Source organism: Fukomys damarensis, unplaced genomic scaffold (assembly GCF_012274545.1).
Source record: "Fukomys damarensis isolate Sample0158 unplaced genomic scaffold, DMR_v1.0_HiC HiC_scaffold_5, whole genome shotgun sequence".
NCBI lineage: Eukaryota > Metazoa > Chordata > Mammalia > Rodentia > Bathyergidae > Fukomys > Fukomys damarensis.
Genome location: NW_022900917.1, coordinates 57,863,482 through 57,879,686, shown reverse-complemented (window position 1 = coordinate 57,879,686; position 16,205 = coordinate 57,863,482). Strand labels below are relative to the sequence as shown.

The 16,205-nt window shown below is 35.3% G+C and overlaps 1 protein-coding gene across 1 annotated transcript in view; it reads right to left on the bottom strand.

The window, feature by feature from the left end:
- The window catches only part of Pxdnl (peroxidasin like), a 442,040-nt gene that overhangs the window by 246,587 nt on the left and 179,248 nt on the right, over positions 1–16,205 (bottom strand). Inside the window, 1 exon segment of the mRNA XM_033759138.1 lies at positions 7,282–7,290. Within this exon segment, the coding sequence (XP_033615029.1) occupies positions 7,282–7,290 (9 nt within the window).

Genomic DNA, 16,205 nt, shown 5'->3' with positions numbered 1-16,205 from the left:
TCTAGAAATGTTAATTTTTTTTTCCATTTGTACAGGGGTAACACATTGTACTAAATATGTAAGGTCATATCTACGTGGGTTTGGTTACAGAAACTAATAAAGTATTCTATAAATAATGAAAAAAGAATAACATAAGAATACAAGAGCAAGAAGCAATTTAAATATGTTAAGGGAACATTTTCATCTTCAAAATTAAAGATTATTTTAATCTTACATCATTGCCTTTTCTCTATTACTTTCCTTTTTAGTTTCTTTTTAGAATTCCCTATTTTTAATGTTAATACAGAGATTTCTTTAACTGAAATTGTATACACACACACACACACATATATATAAATTGAATTTTGGGAAACTTTAACAGGATCCTAATGTGATAATTAATAATGTGAGATAGGAAGTAAAGGGCTAAAGGTATAGGGAAAGTGGGAAGGATGGAGGAAAGGTAATAAGGGAGAGGAAAAAAATATGAGAAACTGAAAAAATGGAAATAAAGTGTTTGTAAATGGGGAGGGGAGGAGGGAGTGAAGGGAGGTTAGGGACAAGGGAAAAAATGAGAATCAAGACCTATTATGTAAATGTACAGGATCCCAATAATAAATGTAACTGTATTGTATACCTAGATTGTACCAGTAAATTCAATAAAAAGAAAAAAGTTTTCAAAAAATATGGGCTCAAGTTTCATCCATTTAATTACAAATATCTCAAGTTTATCTTTCTTTATGTCTGAGCAATACTCCATTGTATTTAAAAATAATCACACCTTTTTATCCATTCTTTGTTTGATTGGTGTTTAACTTGTTTCCAAGACTTGGCTATTACAAACTGTGCCACTATAAAAATGGGTGTGCATATATCATTGTGGTATAATGCTTTTAATTCTTTCAGGAAGATACCCAGCCTAGGAATACAGTGGGTCAAATGAGACTGTTAATCCTTATTTTTTAAGTAATCTCCACAATGATGGCCACAGTGGTTACACCAATCTATACTCACTAACAGTGGAGCAGGTTTCCTTTTCCCCACATCCTTACCAGCATTTGTCATTGGTTGATTTCTTCACTTTTCTTAGGCTTTCTTTCTGGAGTGAAATGATGTCTCTGTATTATTTTAATTTCCATTTCATGAATGACCAGTGATGTTTAACCTCAAACTCGAAGAAAAAGTCAACCCAAAAATTTGCAAGAGAAGAAATTATAAAGTTCAAAGAAGAAATTAATGCACTTGTGACTAAGAAAACAACACAATGAATTAATAAATAGGAGAGTTGGTTCTTTGAAAGATTAAATAAGATTGACAAACTCTTAATCAACCCTATCCCCCCAAAAAAAAGAAAAGAAAGAAAAAACTCTAATTTTTGCATTTAGGAATGAAAAGGATGATCACAACAGATCCAGTCGAAATCCAGAGGATCATCAAAACCTACTTCAAGAACTACTACTCTAATAAGGTGGCGGGGGGGAGAAGTGGACAGATTCCTAGATATATGAATTACCAAAGCTGAACGAAGAAGATACAGAAATTCTAAACCACACAATATCAGTCAAAAAAGTTGAAAATGTTACTAAAAACTTACTAACAAATAAAAGCCCAGGTCCTTATGGATTCACTACTAAATTCTACCAGAAATTTAGAGATCTGCTACCAATTCTCTTCCAACTCTTCAATGAAATAGAAAAGGAAGCAATACTGCCAAAAATCATCCCTGAAAGCAAGTAGTACCATAATACCAAAACCAGAGAAGAACCCAATCAAAAAAGAAAACTACAGGCTAAATCCCTAATTATGGTGAGCTGTACAAATTCCAAATCATCTGACCAAGGGCACAGCAGCAGGATTTAAAAAGACAAGACAAGATCTTAATGCACAAATGTGGGGTCCAGTATGGTCAAAGCTTTGTGGCTAAGACACTGTGTCCTGGATCTTGTCATTGAAGTTTTTTGCTATATTTGCTTTTGAACTATGTATTGAACACACAGCTTCTAGAAAGGGTAAAGTACAGTGCAGGCAACAGTGGAGAGGAGAGCACTGATGTGAGCAGGATCCTAAGAACAAGGGGATGAAGCATTCTAGCAAGAACAGCATGAATTAACAGGAAATTAGTTTCTTCCCATGGATTAATTTTTGCCTCTATAAGTATTTTCTGCATGAGTCATGCTGCCCTTAGTTGCGCTATTGTTTGCCATCCAAGATGTCACTGTGTCACAGATCACTGAGACCTCTGAAGTAACTAATGGTGTGGGGAGCTGTTCCTTTCCCACACACTAACTGCTGGCACTGTGGGCTAATAGGCAGACTCAAGACTGTTACTATGAAAGGCCAGTTTATGAATTTGTAGCTCACTCAGGATGGTCCCCATCACCTAAGGAGCAAAAATGCAAAAAATCCTCAATAAGATACTGGCAAACAGAATGCAGTGACTCATCAAGAATATTATATACGATGACCAAGTAGAATTCATCTCAGGGATGCAGGGATGGTTCAACATACACCAATCAATAAATGTAATATACCATATCCACAAAGCCAAAGACAAAATCCCACGACCATCACAACAGACACAGAAAAAAAATTTTGACAAAGTCCAAAACCTATACATTATTTTTAAAATCCCACAGAAAATTGCAATACATAGTCTCTATCTGAATCTGATAAAAGCCATCTATGACAAACCAACAACCAACATCATACTAAATGGTCAAAAATTAAAAGCTTTCACACTAAAATCAAGAACAAGACAAGGATTTCCACTATCACCTATTTAACATAGTTCTGAAAACATTATCCAGAGCAATTGAAGAAGAAAAGGAAATAAAAAGAATAAAGATAGAAAAGGAAGATGTTAAATTGTTATTATTTACAGATGACATGATTCTCTACATAGTAGACTCCAAAAACTCCACCAACAAATTTCTTGATTTAATAACCAAATTCAGTAACATTGCTAGATAAAAATCCAACACTCAAAAATAAATAACATTCTTGTACACAAATAACAAACTCACTGGGAGAGAAATTTGGGAAATTACATCTTTCATAATAGCACCAGAAAAAACAAACAAACAAACAAAAACTTGGGAATCAACCTAACAAAGGAAGTAAAAGTCTTTTACATTGAAAATTATAGTACTCTGAAAAAGGAAATCAAAGAGGATATCAAAAGATAGAAGAAGATGCTCTTGGGTAGGAAGAACCAATATAGTGAAAATGGTCAGACTGCCAAAACTGTCACACAGGTTTAGTGCAATTCCAATCAAATTCCCATTAACAAATATCACAGAACTAGAGAAAACATTCCTAAAATTCATTTGGAACCAGAAGAAACCTGAAATAGCAAAAACAATTCCAGACAACAAATGCAAGGCTGGGAGAATCACATCCCTGACTTGAAATTATATTACAGAAGTACCATAATTAAAACAGCATACAGGTGAAAAGGCAGACCTGAGGATCAATGGAACAGTCTAGAAGAGGTGGAAACAACACCAAACATACTCAGCCACCTTATCCTTGACAAAGTGGCTAAACACATTAGTTGGGTGAAAGATCATCACCTCTTTAATAAATTGTGCCAGAAAAAATGGCTTTCTATATGTGAAGACTAAAACTACACCATGTCTCTCACCACGCACTGAACTAAAATCAAAATGGATCAAAGATCTAAATTTTAAAACAGAAACACTGAATCTGCTGGAAGAGAGAATGGGTTGAACTCTTGAGGACATAGGGTTCAGCAACAGCTTCATGAACAAAATCCAGACCATATGGGAAGTAAGAATCAATGCAAAGAATCAACAACTGGGATCTCATCATATTAAAACTTTTTTGCACCACAAAAGAAATCACCAACAGAGTGAAGAGACAACCCACAGAGTGGAAAAATTTTTGCCAATAGTCCCTCAGATAAAGAACTAATATCTAGAACATACAAAACATAGAATAAAATCAGACACCCCCAAATTTAAAGCCCCAATCCAAAAATGGGCATCTGAAATGAACAGACACTTTTCAAATGAAGAAGTAGATATGGCAAATGAATATATGAAAAAATTGTTCAACATCACTGGTCATTGTAGTCTATACATGTGTACACATCTATATGTACATAGTACATGCATATAGGTGGATACACACATACAACAGCTACTGGGTCATTTCCCAGTGCACAGGACAAATGTCTTTTCCTCTGAACTTGCACAGTACTAAAAATACACATTTTCAAATAACTTCTATTTTAGCATAACTATAATGTAACCATTTGATTATTACATAGATAACCCATGCTAAATATGAAAAAATTAAAAATAAAGATATACACAAGGAAATTTTTTAAACACTACTACTCAGACATAACTACTAAATTTTGGCACATACCTCTGAAATGTTAGAAGGAAGGTCTTAATGCTTGTAACTTGCCCATAGTCAAGTAGCTAGTGTGGCTGATGCTCCACTTACCATGCGGTTATGTCTCTATAAAACTGATCATAAATTGAAAATGTCTTTAGTTAAAAATTCATTTAATCGGGTAGGGGATTTAGCTCAGCAGTTCAGTGGCCTGTCTTGCAAGCGCAAGGACCTGAGTTCAATCCTCAGTACCAAAAAAAAAAAAAAAAAAATTCATTTAATCCACCTGACCTGCAAGAAACACAGGGTAAACTATTCTACCTTTAAAGTGCTCAGAATGTTTACATTAGTCTATAGTCAGACAAAATCATCCACTACATGGCCTTTGAGCATGTGGTAATCATGTGCTGTGTGGCTGAGTGTGAGCTGCAGCTGCATAAGGCTGCCTAGCACAGTAACAGAAGACTGTGTCACACATTACCAGGCTAGGAAAAGAAAATATTCAAAATCTGAAATGTGATTTCTACATAATGCATGGACTTCACGCCATTATGAGATAAAACAATTATTCAAGACTTGGCAAAGAACATATTTTTCCATTTTCCTAGGTTTTTGCTGTATATTGAATCTCTCTAAAACATGGTTATGATGGATATGACAACAGATGTTATTCAAAGACAATAATCTCATATTTGCAAACCTAAGCTACAACATTAAGTCTGTTTTGGATGAGTCAGGCTGTGAAGTTATCAAACTGATAGGATAGTTTTATAATTTTGCTGAAATATAAACTAAGTTGGATTGGTTACTGTCTTCCAGGCTTCCTGCTTTTTCTTCTAAGTTTATCCATGTAACTTTTTGTTGCCAATGGGTTGTGATCATAATATTTTGTATAATACCGAAAAAGTTAAAAATATGTCCAAAAATGTAAAATACATACAGATGTATTAATTATTAAAAGATTAATGTAAATAATTATTGATTCAAAAGAAAACCACAAGGTCATATACACGGGATAATACAATTTGCTAAATGTGTTTTAAAATCCAAAGTCAAAGATAAAAAGCTTAAATGCATGAGTTTAATAATAGGTTGCATTAATTTTTAAGGTTGAATAAATTAAAATTCTAAGATTAGATGATCTTCTTTTAAAGTCCCAAATGCTATATGTTTTTAAATTGTAATATACTTAACATACAACAATAAAATTTCTCCTTATTGAATTACTTATATCCAGTCATACCTCTGTGTCTTCATAGAAATGCCTCCAGAACCAACCAAAATCCATCTATGCTCAAGTACCCCACCCCTTGTAAATCCATGTAGTATTTGCCTATAACCTCCATGCATCTGGATGTATATGATGTAAATGTTATGTGAACAATTGTTACATAAGGTGTGATCAAACAATATGGTGAATGTTTAAATTCTTCAAAGTTTATTACATTAAATGACACTTTGTTATTAATACCTATCAAAATGCTTCCTTTCAGTTTAAACACTTATCTTTCTTCCCATTTTCTGAATGTCCTCTTCCATGCTTGTCTTTAAATACACTTTCATGGCTACCTTCAATTGATTCAAAACATGTTCCAGTCATGATCATTTTGGCTTTAAGGAAGAGCCAGAATTTGCATGGTGCTAAATCCAGTGAATATGGTAAAAATAAAATTTAAAAACATTGTAATGTTTTTATTTGACAGAAATTGCCATAAATATTTTGAGTGGTTCAGGACATCAACACAGCAAGAAAAAGGACATTTACAAAAGAGAACTTCCACAAGAAAATGTCAAGAATAGCATAAGTATGCTCTAACCAAGGTGGAATATTTTTTCCCCTCATTGAGTTGATTAGTACATTTTAGGTATACAGTACAGTTACATTCATCATTGGGATCTTGTGCATTTACATGACAGGCCTTGGTGCTCATTTTTTCCCCTTGTCCCTGCTCTTCCTTCACCTCCTCCTCCCTACCCTATTTACAAATACTTTATTTCCATTTTGTTATTTTCTTGTGGTTTTTTCTTTTCCTTTATTTCCTTTCTCCTACCCTTCCCACTTTCCCTACACCTTTAGCCCTTTTCCTCCTATTTCACATTGTCAATTATATCATTTGGATCTTATTGCCATTATAGTTTTTCACACCAGAGAAACTATTCAGTATTTATGCATGTGTGACTTATTTGTTTCACTTAAGAGTATGACCTCAATGTGTATCCATTTTCCTATGAATGACTCAAATTTCTCATTCTTTATGGCTGAGTAGTATTTCATTGTATAGAAAAACCACATCTTCTTTATCTAGTCTCCAACTTATGGGCAAATGGGCTGTTTCCAAGTTTCAGCTATTACAAACCGTGCCACTATAAACACAGGTATGCATATATCACAGTGAAATGATTCTTTCAATTCTTTCGGAAAGATACCCAGCAGAGGGATGGCTGGGTCCAATGGAGCCTCTAACCCTAGTTCCTTGAGGTGTCTCCATAGTGATTTTCATAGTGGTTCACCAGTCCGCACTCCCCAATGTGGAATATTTTGAAGATTAACGGCGGCATGTCTTTTATTGTAGCAATTCTTTAAACTTTATTTAAACATCCATCATATTGTTTAGCACTCCTTTATAATAATGAGGAAGTATTAAGAAGGAAAAAAGTGTGGCCTATACATGTTTGGTATGAATGCAATGTTTTTCTGAATATTTCCCATCCTGGTTGGTTTAATCCAAGGACCTTGAGCCCATGGAGACAGAAGGCCTAACGTACTACAATAAGTGGCTGACAATAATATTTTGCAGCATAGAACGTCCTAGAATTTCAGATCTAAAGAGCACATAAAAGTTATTTAACTTTGAATGACTTTGTTTTCAATTTTTTCAATAAGAAACCAATCATAAAAATTGTATAATAATGAGATTATGTGAGTCTGTTTCTTATCACAGTGTATTTCTAAGGAAGCAAACACACATTTGTCGGAGTCTGGCTGCTTGCTAACAGCGGGCCACATATGCTCCACTGGGGATGCTGAGTCAATGAGGCTACATCTTCATGGTCCTTGCATAGCTCAGCAACAAAAACAAAATATAATATACCTTCAGATATGTGCACATGTCACAGCTAGAAATGATACTCTACCTCTAAAGGTATTAAATCAAACTTTCAGGGGCAGAATTTTCAGGGATATTAAATTAGCCTTCAAATCTATAGCCACTCTAGCCAGCAGAAATATATTGTGAGCAGCAAATGCAAGCCATGTATGTGATTTCTAATTTTTGACACATTAAAATTGAGTTTAATACTATATATTTATCTGTGTTAGATTTCTATTACTATGACCAAACATCTGACATAAACAAATTAAAAGGATAAATGAATTATTTTGGTTCATGGTTTCAGAGATTTCAGTCAATAATCTCTTGGTATTGATGCTTTGGGGCTGGTGGAAGCTTAGCACAGCAAGACGGAGATCTCAGTGGGAGGAGGAAACTTCAAGTCATAGCAGCAAAGCAAATAGATACAGGAGGACTTGGATCCCTATATTGCTTTTAATGGACTACCCATGACCTAAATTCCTTTCACCTAACCCCACCTCCTTGTTTCCATGACCTCTGAATAGTAACACAGGATGGTGATCAGACCTTCAGCATACAAACTTTTGAGGACATTTCAGATCCAACAGAAGGAAAGAAGGGGAGCAAAATTCAGATATCTACTCACTGGCTCCCATGGATTTGTAGAGAGCTGATTCCCTCCAGCCATAGATCACAGCTCCTGTGAAGCATCTCCTGCATATAACTCTCTCTGAACATATCTGGCATTTCCTTCCATCTCTTGTTCCTTCTGGGATCATAAAATCTCCAAGACATAGTGCTACAGATTGAATGTTTGTGGTCCCCCAAAATTCATATATTGAAATCCTCACCACCAAGGTGATGATATTGAGGTGGAATCTTAGGAGGTGGTCAGATCAACAGAGTGGAGCCCTTATGATTGGATTAGTACCCTCATAAAAGAAGCCTCAGAGTCATTTCCTCTCTACCACTTCTGCCATATTGAGGTGACTGGGAGAAATTGGCAGTCTGCAACCCAGAAGAGGGGGCCAGATAAATAAATTTCTGTTATTTAGAAATCACTCAATGTATAGTGTTTTGTTACAGCTTAGATTAAGGTATACTACCTATTGTATTTTCCTAGTATTTTTGTATACAGTGTTTAAACCTTTGAATAGTCTAATAATTAAACCTGTATGTTCAATTTATCTGCTATGTGTTTCTATCAGGACATAAGAAGAGTGATCTATGAGGTTATTGCAGTAAGCTAAGGTAGTCTTGGTAAGGAGCTACAGTGTAGTTATAGATAAGGAGAAAAATGATCAGACAGGTCATAGATGGAATCAGTCATAGTTGACAATCAATTGAATATGGAACAAAGTTTACTCCCAGGTTTCAGATCTAGAATCCTAGAGAATAGAAAAGCTATTTACTAAGAGATATGACTAGATTAGAGAGATGTTGAGTCAGGATTGGCAATGAGCTCAGTTTGGGAGAAACTGTATTTAAGGGGAAAATAAGCACCAACGTAAATACAGGGGCTCATGTTTCAAGATGGAGATGAATATATTCAATGTCTGCAGACAGGGAAGTATATGAAGTCACCCTGAGATTTTAGAGAGAGAAAAGAAAGCCTAAAGCAATACCAAAGATTAAAAACCAAGAGGAGAAAAACAAGCTTTGAAAGAAAAAGACATTTTCAAGGACAAAGTGGTCATTAGTATCAGATACTACTAAGAATGGTTGACAATCTTAACTAAAATGTCAGTTCCTCAGATTCTCCCCTATTTTCACTATTTTCTAATAGAATTAATCATAATATATATTTACTTTATTACCATATGTCCCCCAAAATAAGACCAGGCTATATATTAATTTTTGCCTCAAAAGACACAATTAGGGCTTGCTTCTTTATAGAGGATGTTTTATATTTTCATATGCAACATCTACATTTAGTCATGCCCAACAATTTACATTTATCCAAATACAGTCATGTCATCTTCTTCTGGAACATCATCATAAGTCTTCACACCCTGAATTCTGACTTGAGTTTCTTGTACCTCCATTTCCTGTAGAACCACTGGCTCCAGTCTCTCACTCTGCCCAGTAATAGAGCTCTCCTTAAATGAACACTTCTTGTCCATGCAACCTGATCATACTTCACTGGCAGCACAGCTGTCAGTGGTTTTATCCCATGAGTTCTTACCAAGTCCTGGCCTCCTGCAGGGTGGTGGTCTTCACAAGCTTTGCATCACATCAAAGATTAATTGAAGACTAATGAAACAGGAACAGCAACAAAAATGATGACAGTTAAGAATGAAAGCCCATGCAAAAATGACAAAAAATTACAGACACCAAAATTTAGACAACATTTCTTTATTTCATACAAGTGCATTAATTACATCCATTACAACATGCAATTTATGGAATTATGAAGATTCATACCAGACACAACCACATGTATTTGTTATCAAGTGCATGTGTTTCTCATCTTTGTGTCTGTACTCTAGTCATTTGGCAATAAATCTTGAGTTCGTCTGTTCATACAGTTGTTTACCTCACTCTTCTAAACATGCCTGCTTGTGTATACAAATAATTATAATTTATTTCAAATATTAATATCAATGATATTTGTTTATATTGAATTATACATTAATAGTATTATTTTATAATTCAATATATCTGTTATGTGTTGTAACAGATACATTAAAATATGTGGGTCTAGTTGACCATGTTAACTGAGGCTTAATTTGGGGTTAGGGCTTATATTGCAAGTATTCTAAAAAATTCATGCTAAGGCTTATTTTCCAGTTAGGTCATTTTGTGTGTGTGTGTGTGTGTGTGTGTGTGTGTGTGTGTGTGTGCGCGCTCGTACCTGGCCAGTAGAGGGGTAACTGAGAAATTAGCAATGGGCTGATTGTAAGGACATCCAGGCTTCAGAACTGTGCTCTGGTGTCAGCTTATCCTCTGTGACATTTTGGAATCTATGTTTAGGCTATTGCAGAACAAAACTGGGCATTAAATTTCTGCTGTGGAGTGTGCCTTCTCTTTTTTCTTCTGGATTTTTAGTAATATATTTTTTCTTCTACACTGTTTGCCTTCATAGATTTTTATCTTAAATGGCTTGCTGAGGGGTGTTTACCAAAACCATTGGAATTTCAAAGTATTTGAAAATAATTTAAAAGCCTAGTTCTCCTGGGATTCGAATATCTGCCAAGGAGTACAGTTATTGGCCAAACTCATATTATATGTATAAAATAATAAGAAATTATTATATTGTGTGTTTTTTTCTCATTGATTTTACTGGTACTTTTTAGGTATATAGTACAGTTACATTCATCATTAGGATCTTGTACCTTTACATGACAGGTCTTGCTTCTCATTTTTTCCCCATACCCCTGCCCTCCCTTCACCCCCTCCTCACTTTCCCATTTACAAAAACTTTTTTTCATTTTCTCCTTTTCTCATATTTTTTTTCTTTTTTCTTTAATTCCTTTCCCCTACCCTTCCCACTTCTCCTACACCTTTAACCCTGTTCTTCCTTTTTCACATTGTCAATTATACCTTTTGGATCTTATTTACACTTTTAGTTTTTCACACCAGAGAAAGTATTGTTTTTTGAAACAGTAATAAAGCAAAGGTATGATTTTATAAACACCAGATTTTCAGATCAGCTCTCTGAACATGTGCCTTGCTCTCCAGTGTTTGAATCCATCAACAACTAATGATGCTGAGTTATCATACCAGCAAGGAACAGCCAGAACTACGGTGCCATGAGCAAGATGTCCTCACAGGCATATCTGTTAAGTGTCATCCACCTTCCATCACCCTTCCAGTGACTGTCAAGGAATTGTCCTTCACTTCAAAGCAAAGACCACCCCATGTCAAACCATGAAGACCACACACAGGAGCACCTGGCAAGTGAAGTGCAGACTCTGCCTGCACTGGCTTAGCAGATTAGCTGCAGCCTGCACAGTGGGAAGGAGTGTAAGGGGACACTTTTTGTACGAGTCTGCACATATATGGGCACAAACTTTTGAGTCTCATATCACAAAAAATACAGGGAATCATACACTCAAAAAACCTGTGCAGACCTTTCCTGATGCAGTACTTTCCTAAGATTTTTGTGTTACAGTAGTTGCACAAAGAAGGGAGTAGGCAGTCATACAAGTGATCAGAAAAACATCACCAGCACTCTGTCTGGTACCAGGCACAATACCTAGCTATGACTTCTCTTCAAAATAGCACTTCTTGGGGCTACAAATTTTAAAATTAAGAAAGTATTATTAGAGAAAAATACAAACACAAACCTATACTCATCTCTATTTTTTAAATTTTTATTCTAAAGTATTACAAGTAGATATTAATAGAGAAAAAATAAAAAACATTCTATGAAAACATAATTGTTCATAACAAAAAATATTAGAGAATAACCATGGTAAATATGCTGTGTATTGTGACCTTCAAAGAACATATTTTCATTTGCTAATCTCTCAGCTAATTTCTTAAAAATACTATACATTTTTCACATAAAACATTTTAAGTTTTGACAAAGTATCTCTCATTCTGTATAATTTTGAACAACTTCTTCCTATTTCAAAATATTTATTATTCTTTTTGGTCTTTACCAACCCACTCAAATTGAAAAACCCAATCCAAAAATAAGGATCTGAGATGAATACACACTTCTCAAATGAAGTAAAAACAGCAAATAAATACATGAAAAAAAATGTTCAACATCACTGGTCATTTGAGAGATGCAAATTTTTGGATTTTTTTTTTAAACAGAATCTTGCTTTGTAGCCCAAGCTGGCTTTGAAGTAGAGGTGATCTTCCTGCCTCACTGGGAGAGTGCTGGGATTACAGGTGCCCAGAAACACACCTGGCTTCATCTTTATTCTTAAATTTATATATATGATGTCATATCTTGGTATGCATTAGGGATTGGCTCCATGGCTTCCATATGGATATCAAAACCTACTTAAATTCCTTATATAAAGTGGTGTAATATTTGCATATAACTTAAACACATCCTTTCATGTACTGTAAATCATCCCTAGATTACTTGTGCTACCTAAAATGATGTGCACTGGAATATTTTCCATCAAAGAGATACAGTATCTGACACAACTTAAAGGTTTAATTTGGCTCACAGTTTCAATGGATTGAGTCCATGGTTTGTTGGCTTAAAACTTGAAATGGCATGGCAGACAGCATGGTGGAGGAAAGCTATTCACTTCATGGAATCCAGCAAGCAGAGAGAAAAGGGAGGAGCCAGGGAGAATAACACACTTTCCAGATCACAACCACTGTGATCTATCTCTAAACATGCCCCACTTCCTAACAGCAAGTCAGCTCTGAACCCATCAGTGGACTAATTGTCTGATGGATAAAGTGTCCTTATCCAATCACCTTCCAAACACATGAAAATTGTGGGAGACATTTTAGATCAAACCATAACACAATTTAAATGCAATTAAAGTAGTCATTAAACTGTACTGCTTAGGGAAAATACACAAGAAAAAAGTTTGTGTATGTTCTGAACACATGCAGGATTTTTTTAGTGTTTTTCATCAACAGGTAAAACCACAGATGCAGAACCCATGAATATTAAGGGCTGAATGCACTTATATGTAATGCCTGAAAGGAAGAAAGGAAGGTTACAGCAAATTGGAGTCCTAACAAAGAATCCCTGGGGAATCTTGAAACAAATAATTGTTTTTTAAATTGTAATTCATTTGTCAGTTTGATCAACATCCATCTCAGTTTTCCTCAATCTCTTTATATTAATTATACATGAAATTTTAAATCAAAATAACCCTAATTTACTCATTTCTTAACATCAGATAACACCCAATATTGTATGTTTGGGTCACAGGCTTTCAAATGATTAACAGAAGGTACACAAAAATAGTGCAAATAAAATATATTTTCTTGATCTGTTTTAACTAACTTCAACATTAGAACTGCATTTTTCAAGTCTGATGCTCCTCTGTTGAATACAACAAGTTTCTCGATTCTTTTGCTGCTGTTGAGAGCGGCAATATCACAAAGAAGGTTGGAATTCCAGCTAGTTTTGACATATAATATGCAGTGGCTGGGAAGCTGAAAAAAATAAGACTGAAAAAGTAACACCTTCTAGATCAGTAACTGCTGAGTGGAAATATATCCAATGTTAGCGAGACAGTACTCATTGAGTGCTTGGACTTTTAGGTATCATTGTTAAGGTTTAAATTTTCAGTATTTTATAAGATGGCTATAGCAATCAAATGAAGCCAGGATATGTTACCCTAAAACATAGCTCTTTAAAATAAATATTTTTAACTGAAGCCACTTGTAAAGGAACAGTTACCTGAACTGCTCTTACCTTACTGTACAAGCCATAAAAGTTCCTGGAAGACAGAAGTCTTCCCTGGACCAACACAAGAAGATAACCCCTGTCAGCAGTGGCTGAAAATTGATGTTCCAGAGGATCTGTATAAACTTACTAAAATAATCTTCATCCTCCAGCAGTTTTACACCCTTCCGTATATTTCATAATGATGCTCCTGGAATTTACTGCCTGTAACACAAACCCTTTTTTCATTTATCATTCTTTATCTAAAAATATATAACAGCTTCTTCTCACTTTGGTCATTTCTTTGGAAATTCACTCTGCTGTGAATGCTTCCATGTACATGTGAAGATTAATAAAACTTTTATATCTCCCTCCTCTTAGTCTATCTTGTATTAATTGGGGTCCTAGACCCACTGAAGAACTAAGATGGATGAAAGCAATCTACAACTCTCCCTTCATAAATATACATTATATTGTAGGAACTAAGCACAATCATTTAAAAACAAAAATGATGCATGGTTTTGAGACATGTCCAGTAGATCTGTTATGTCTCCTGTAGACAGGCAAAAAGGAGAATAAAGCCACAGATTCTGAAAATTGTCCTCACTTTTCCTTCTGGCCGTACTGGAACATATCCAGATATGTAAACAGGCGCACACACATATGAATATACCCACACCACATACACACACACTTCACATCCTTCCATTACAGTCTTATTCAAACACGAAAATGTCCAAATAGTTATGAAAGGTCTTTTGAAGAAAGCCCTACCATTTTGAAATTTACTAAGTCTTGGCTGCCAAGTTGCAACCTCCTGATGAGCCATTGTGCAACAAAAATGGTGTTCAGAGCTCCCAAATGCGACCTCTCTGTGAAGGCTGCCAGTCACCTGGGCCCTCCATGTGACAACAGCAGGATTGAAGCTAAGGAGCAAAGAAGCCAGCAATTACCAAAGCAGGGAATGACCAGAAATAAGAAACACAAACAAAGCGAAACCTGAGAGGCAGGGTTTACAACCTAGAAGTCAGCAGGTGTTGGCATTCAAGAGAAAGTATGCTTCCATCCGCTTCATAAACTAAATAGTAACAGGAAACCTGAAGAAAACCTGCCTGACAGATTGGGCAGGGGCAGAATTGAGTTGGAGCTTCAATTGCAGAACAGATATCCTAGAATCCCTACTGCATTTCTTTGGAAAATCTTATAAATATCTGCATTTAAAGCAAAAGGTATGGTGATCTTCAAAATCGCCGTTGTTCATGTTTTAGCTCCTTTTTCTCAGCTCACTGTGAATTGAGCCCTCAGTTGACAGCTTCTGAGGATGTACATCCTGATGGGAGGGCTCCGGTAAAGGTCAGTGCCCACGGCCTCCTTCCGGGAAGAGCAGATCTGTGGAAGCGCAATCTGCAATCACAAAGCTGCAGCCCCATGTAAGAACCGGTAATCATAAAGAGAAAGTAAAATACTCAGCTTGAAATTTGACCTTCTGGACTCATGCAGACCTCCAGGGCTACCTTCCTAAATAGTAGAGTGAGAAAAATAATAATCATTTCTCCTAAACAACTGTTCTGAAAATTAAAGCAGTATAGAATCTAGAGCTTAATGAGAGTTCAAAAGATGCTGGTGGCTCTTATTCAAAGAATGCAAAATCCTTTAGGTTTCAAATTATTTAACACACACAGATGTGCTAGTATTTCTTTTATATTTCCGGAAATGTGTTTAGACTTAGAAGAAGTCTGGAGCATGTAATCTGCTAAACAGGTTAGATTTCGATGTGAAAAGCTATTTGTATTTTTAAGGAAACATCTGAAAATGAAATGCTGAACACAATGAAGATATTGCAATGAAAAACTTGGATAACATTTGTCATTGAATTGAAAGCAATAGCTGAAGACATGCGAGCTTATAGTCATAGTTTTCAGAGATATCCCCAAGGAATTTTCTATATTTTGAAGGTTTCACAAATGCTCAGAATCCTGGAGGGGATTTTAAAAACTGAGTAGGTGAAGTAGAAAATAAGGAGCTTTCCAAATTTCCTATATAGAATAGTGTAGTTTATTCCTAGAGGGGCACTAGTTAACACATGGAAAATATTTCTCCTTAATTTCTTTCTTGTTTCTATTTTCTTAGCATTCCAGATCTTACAAAATTCACTGAGTAAACGTGGCATTTGCATATTTCCAGCTGAGACTTTCTTACAACTCAACTATTTACAGTTACAAAAAGTTTTTACTGATAACTGAATAAATTACTTTTGCCCATTCCTCAGGACAATGTGTTGTTACTTTTGTAAGCTGTGGAAAGAAATGAAAATTTCCTTTCTACATAGCAATATAGTCTACACTTCAAGGTTTACCCTTTCCATGTATTACTAACATATCACAAAATAAAGAAAAAGTACTTTTCTATCTTGCTAACTCTACTTTTTAAAAAACTGGCAAACAGCCAGACATGGTGGTGCATGTCTGTAATCCCAG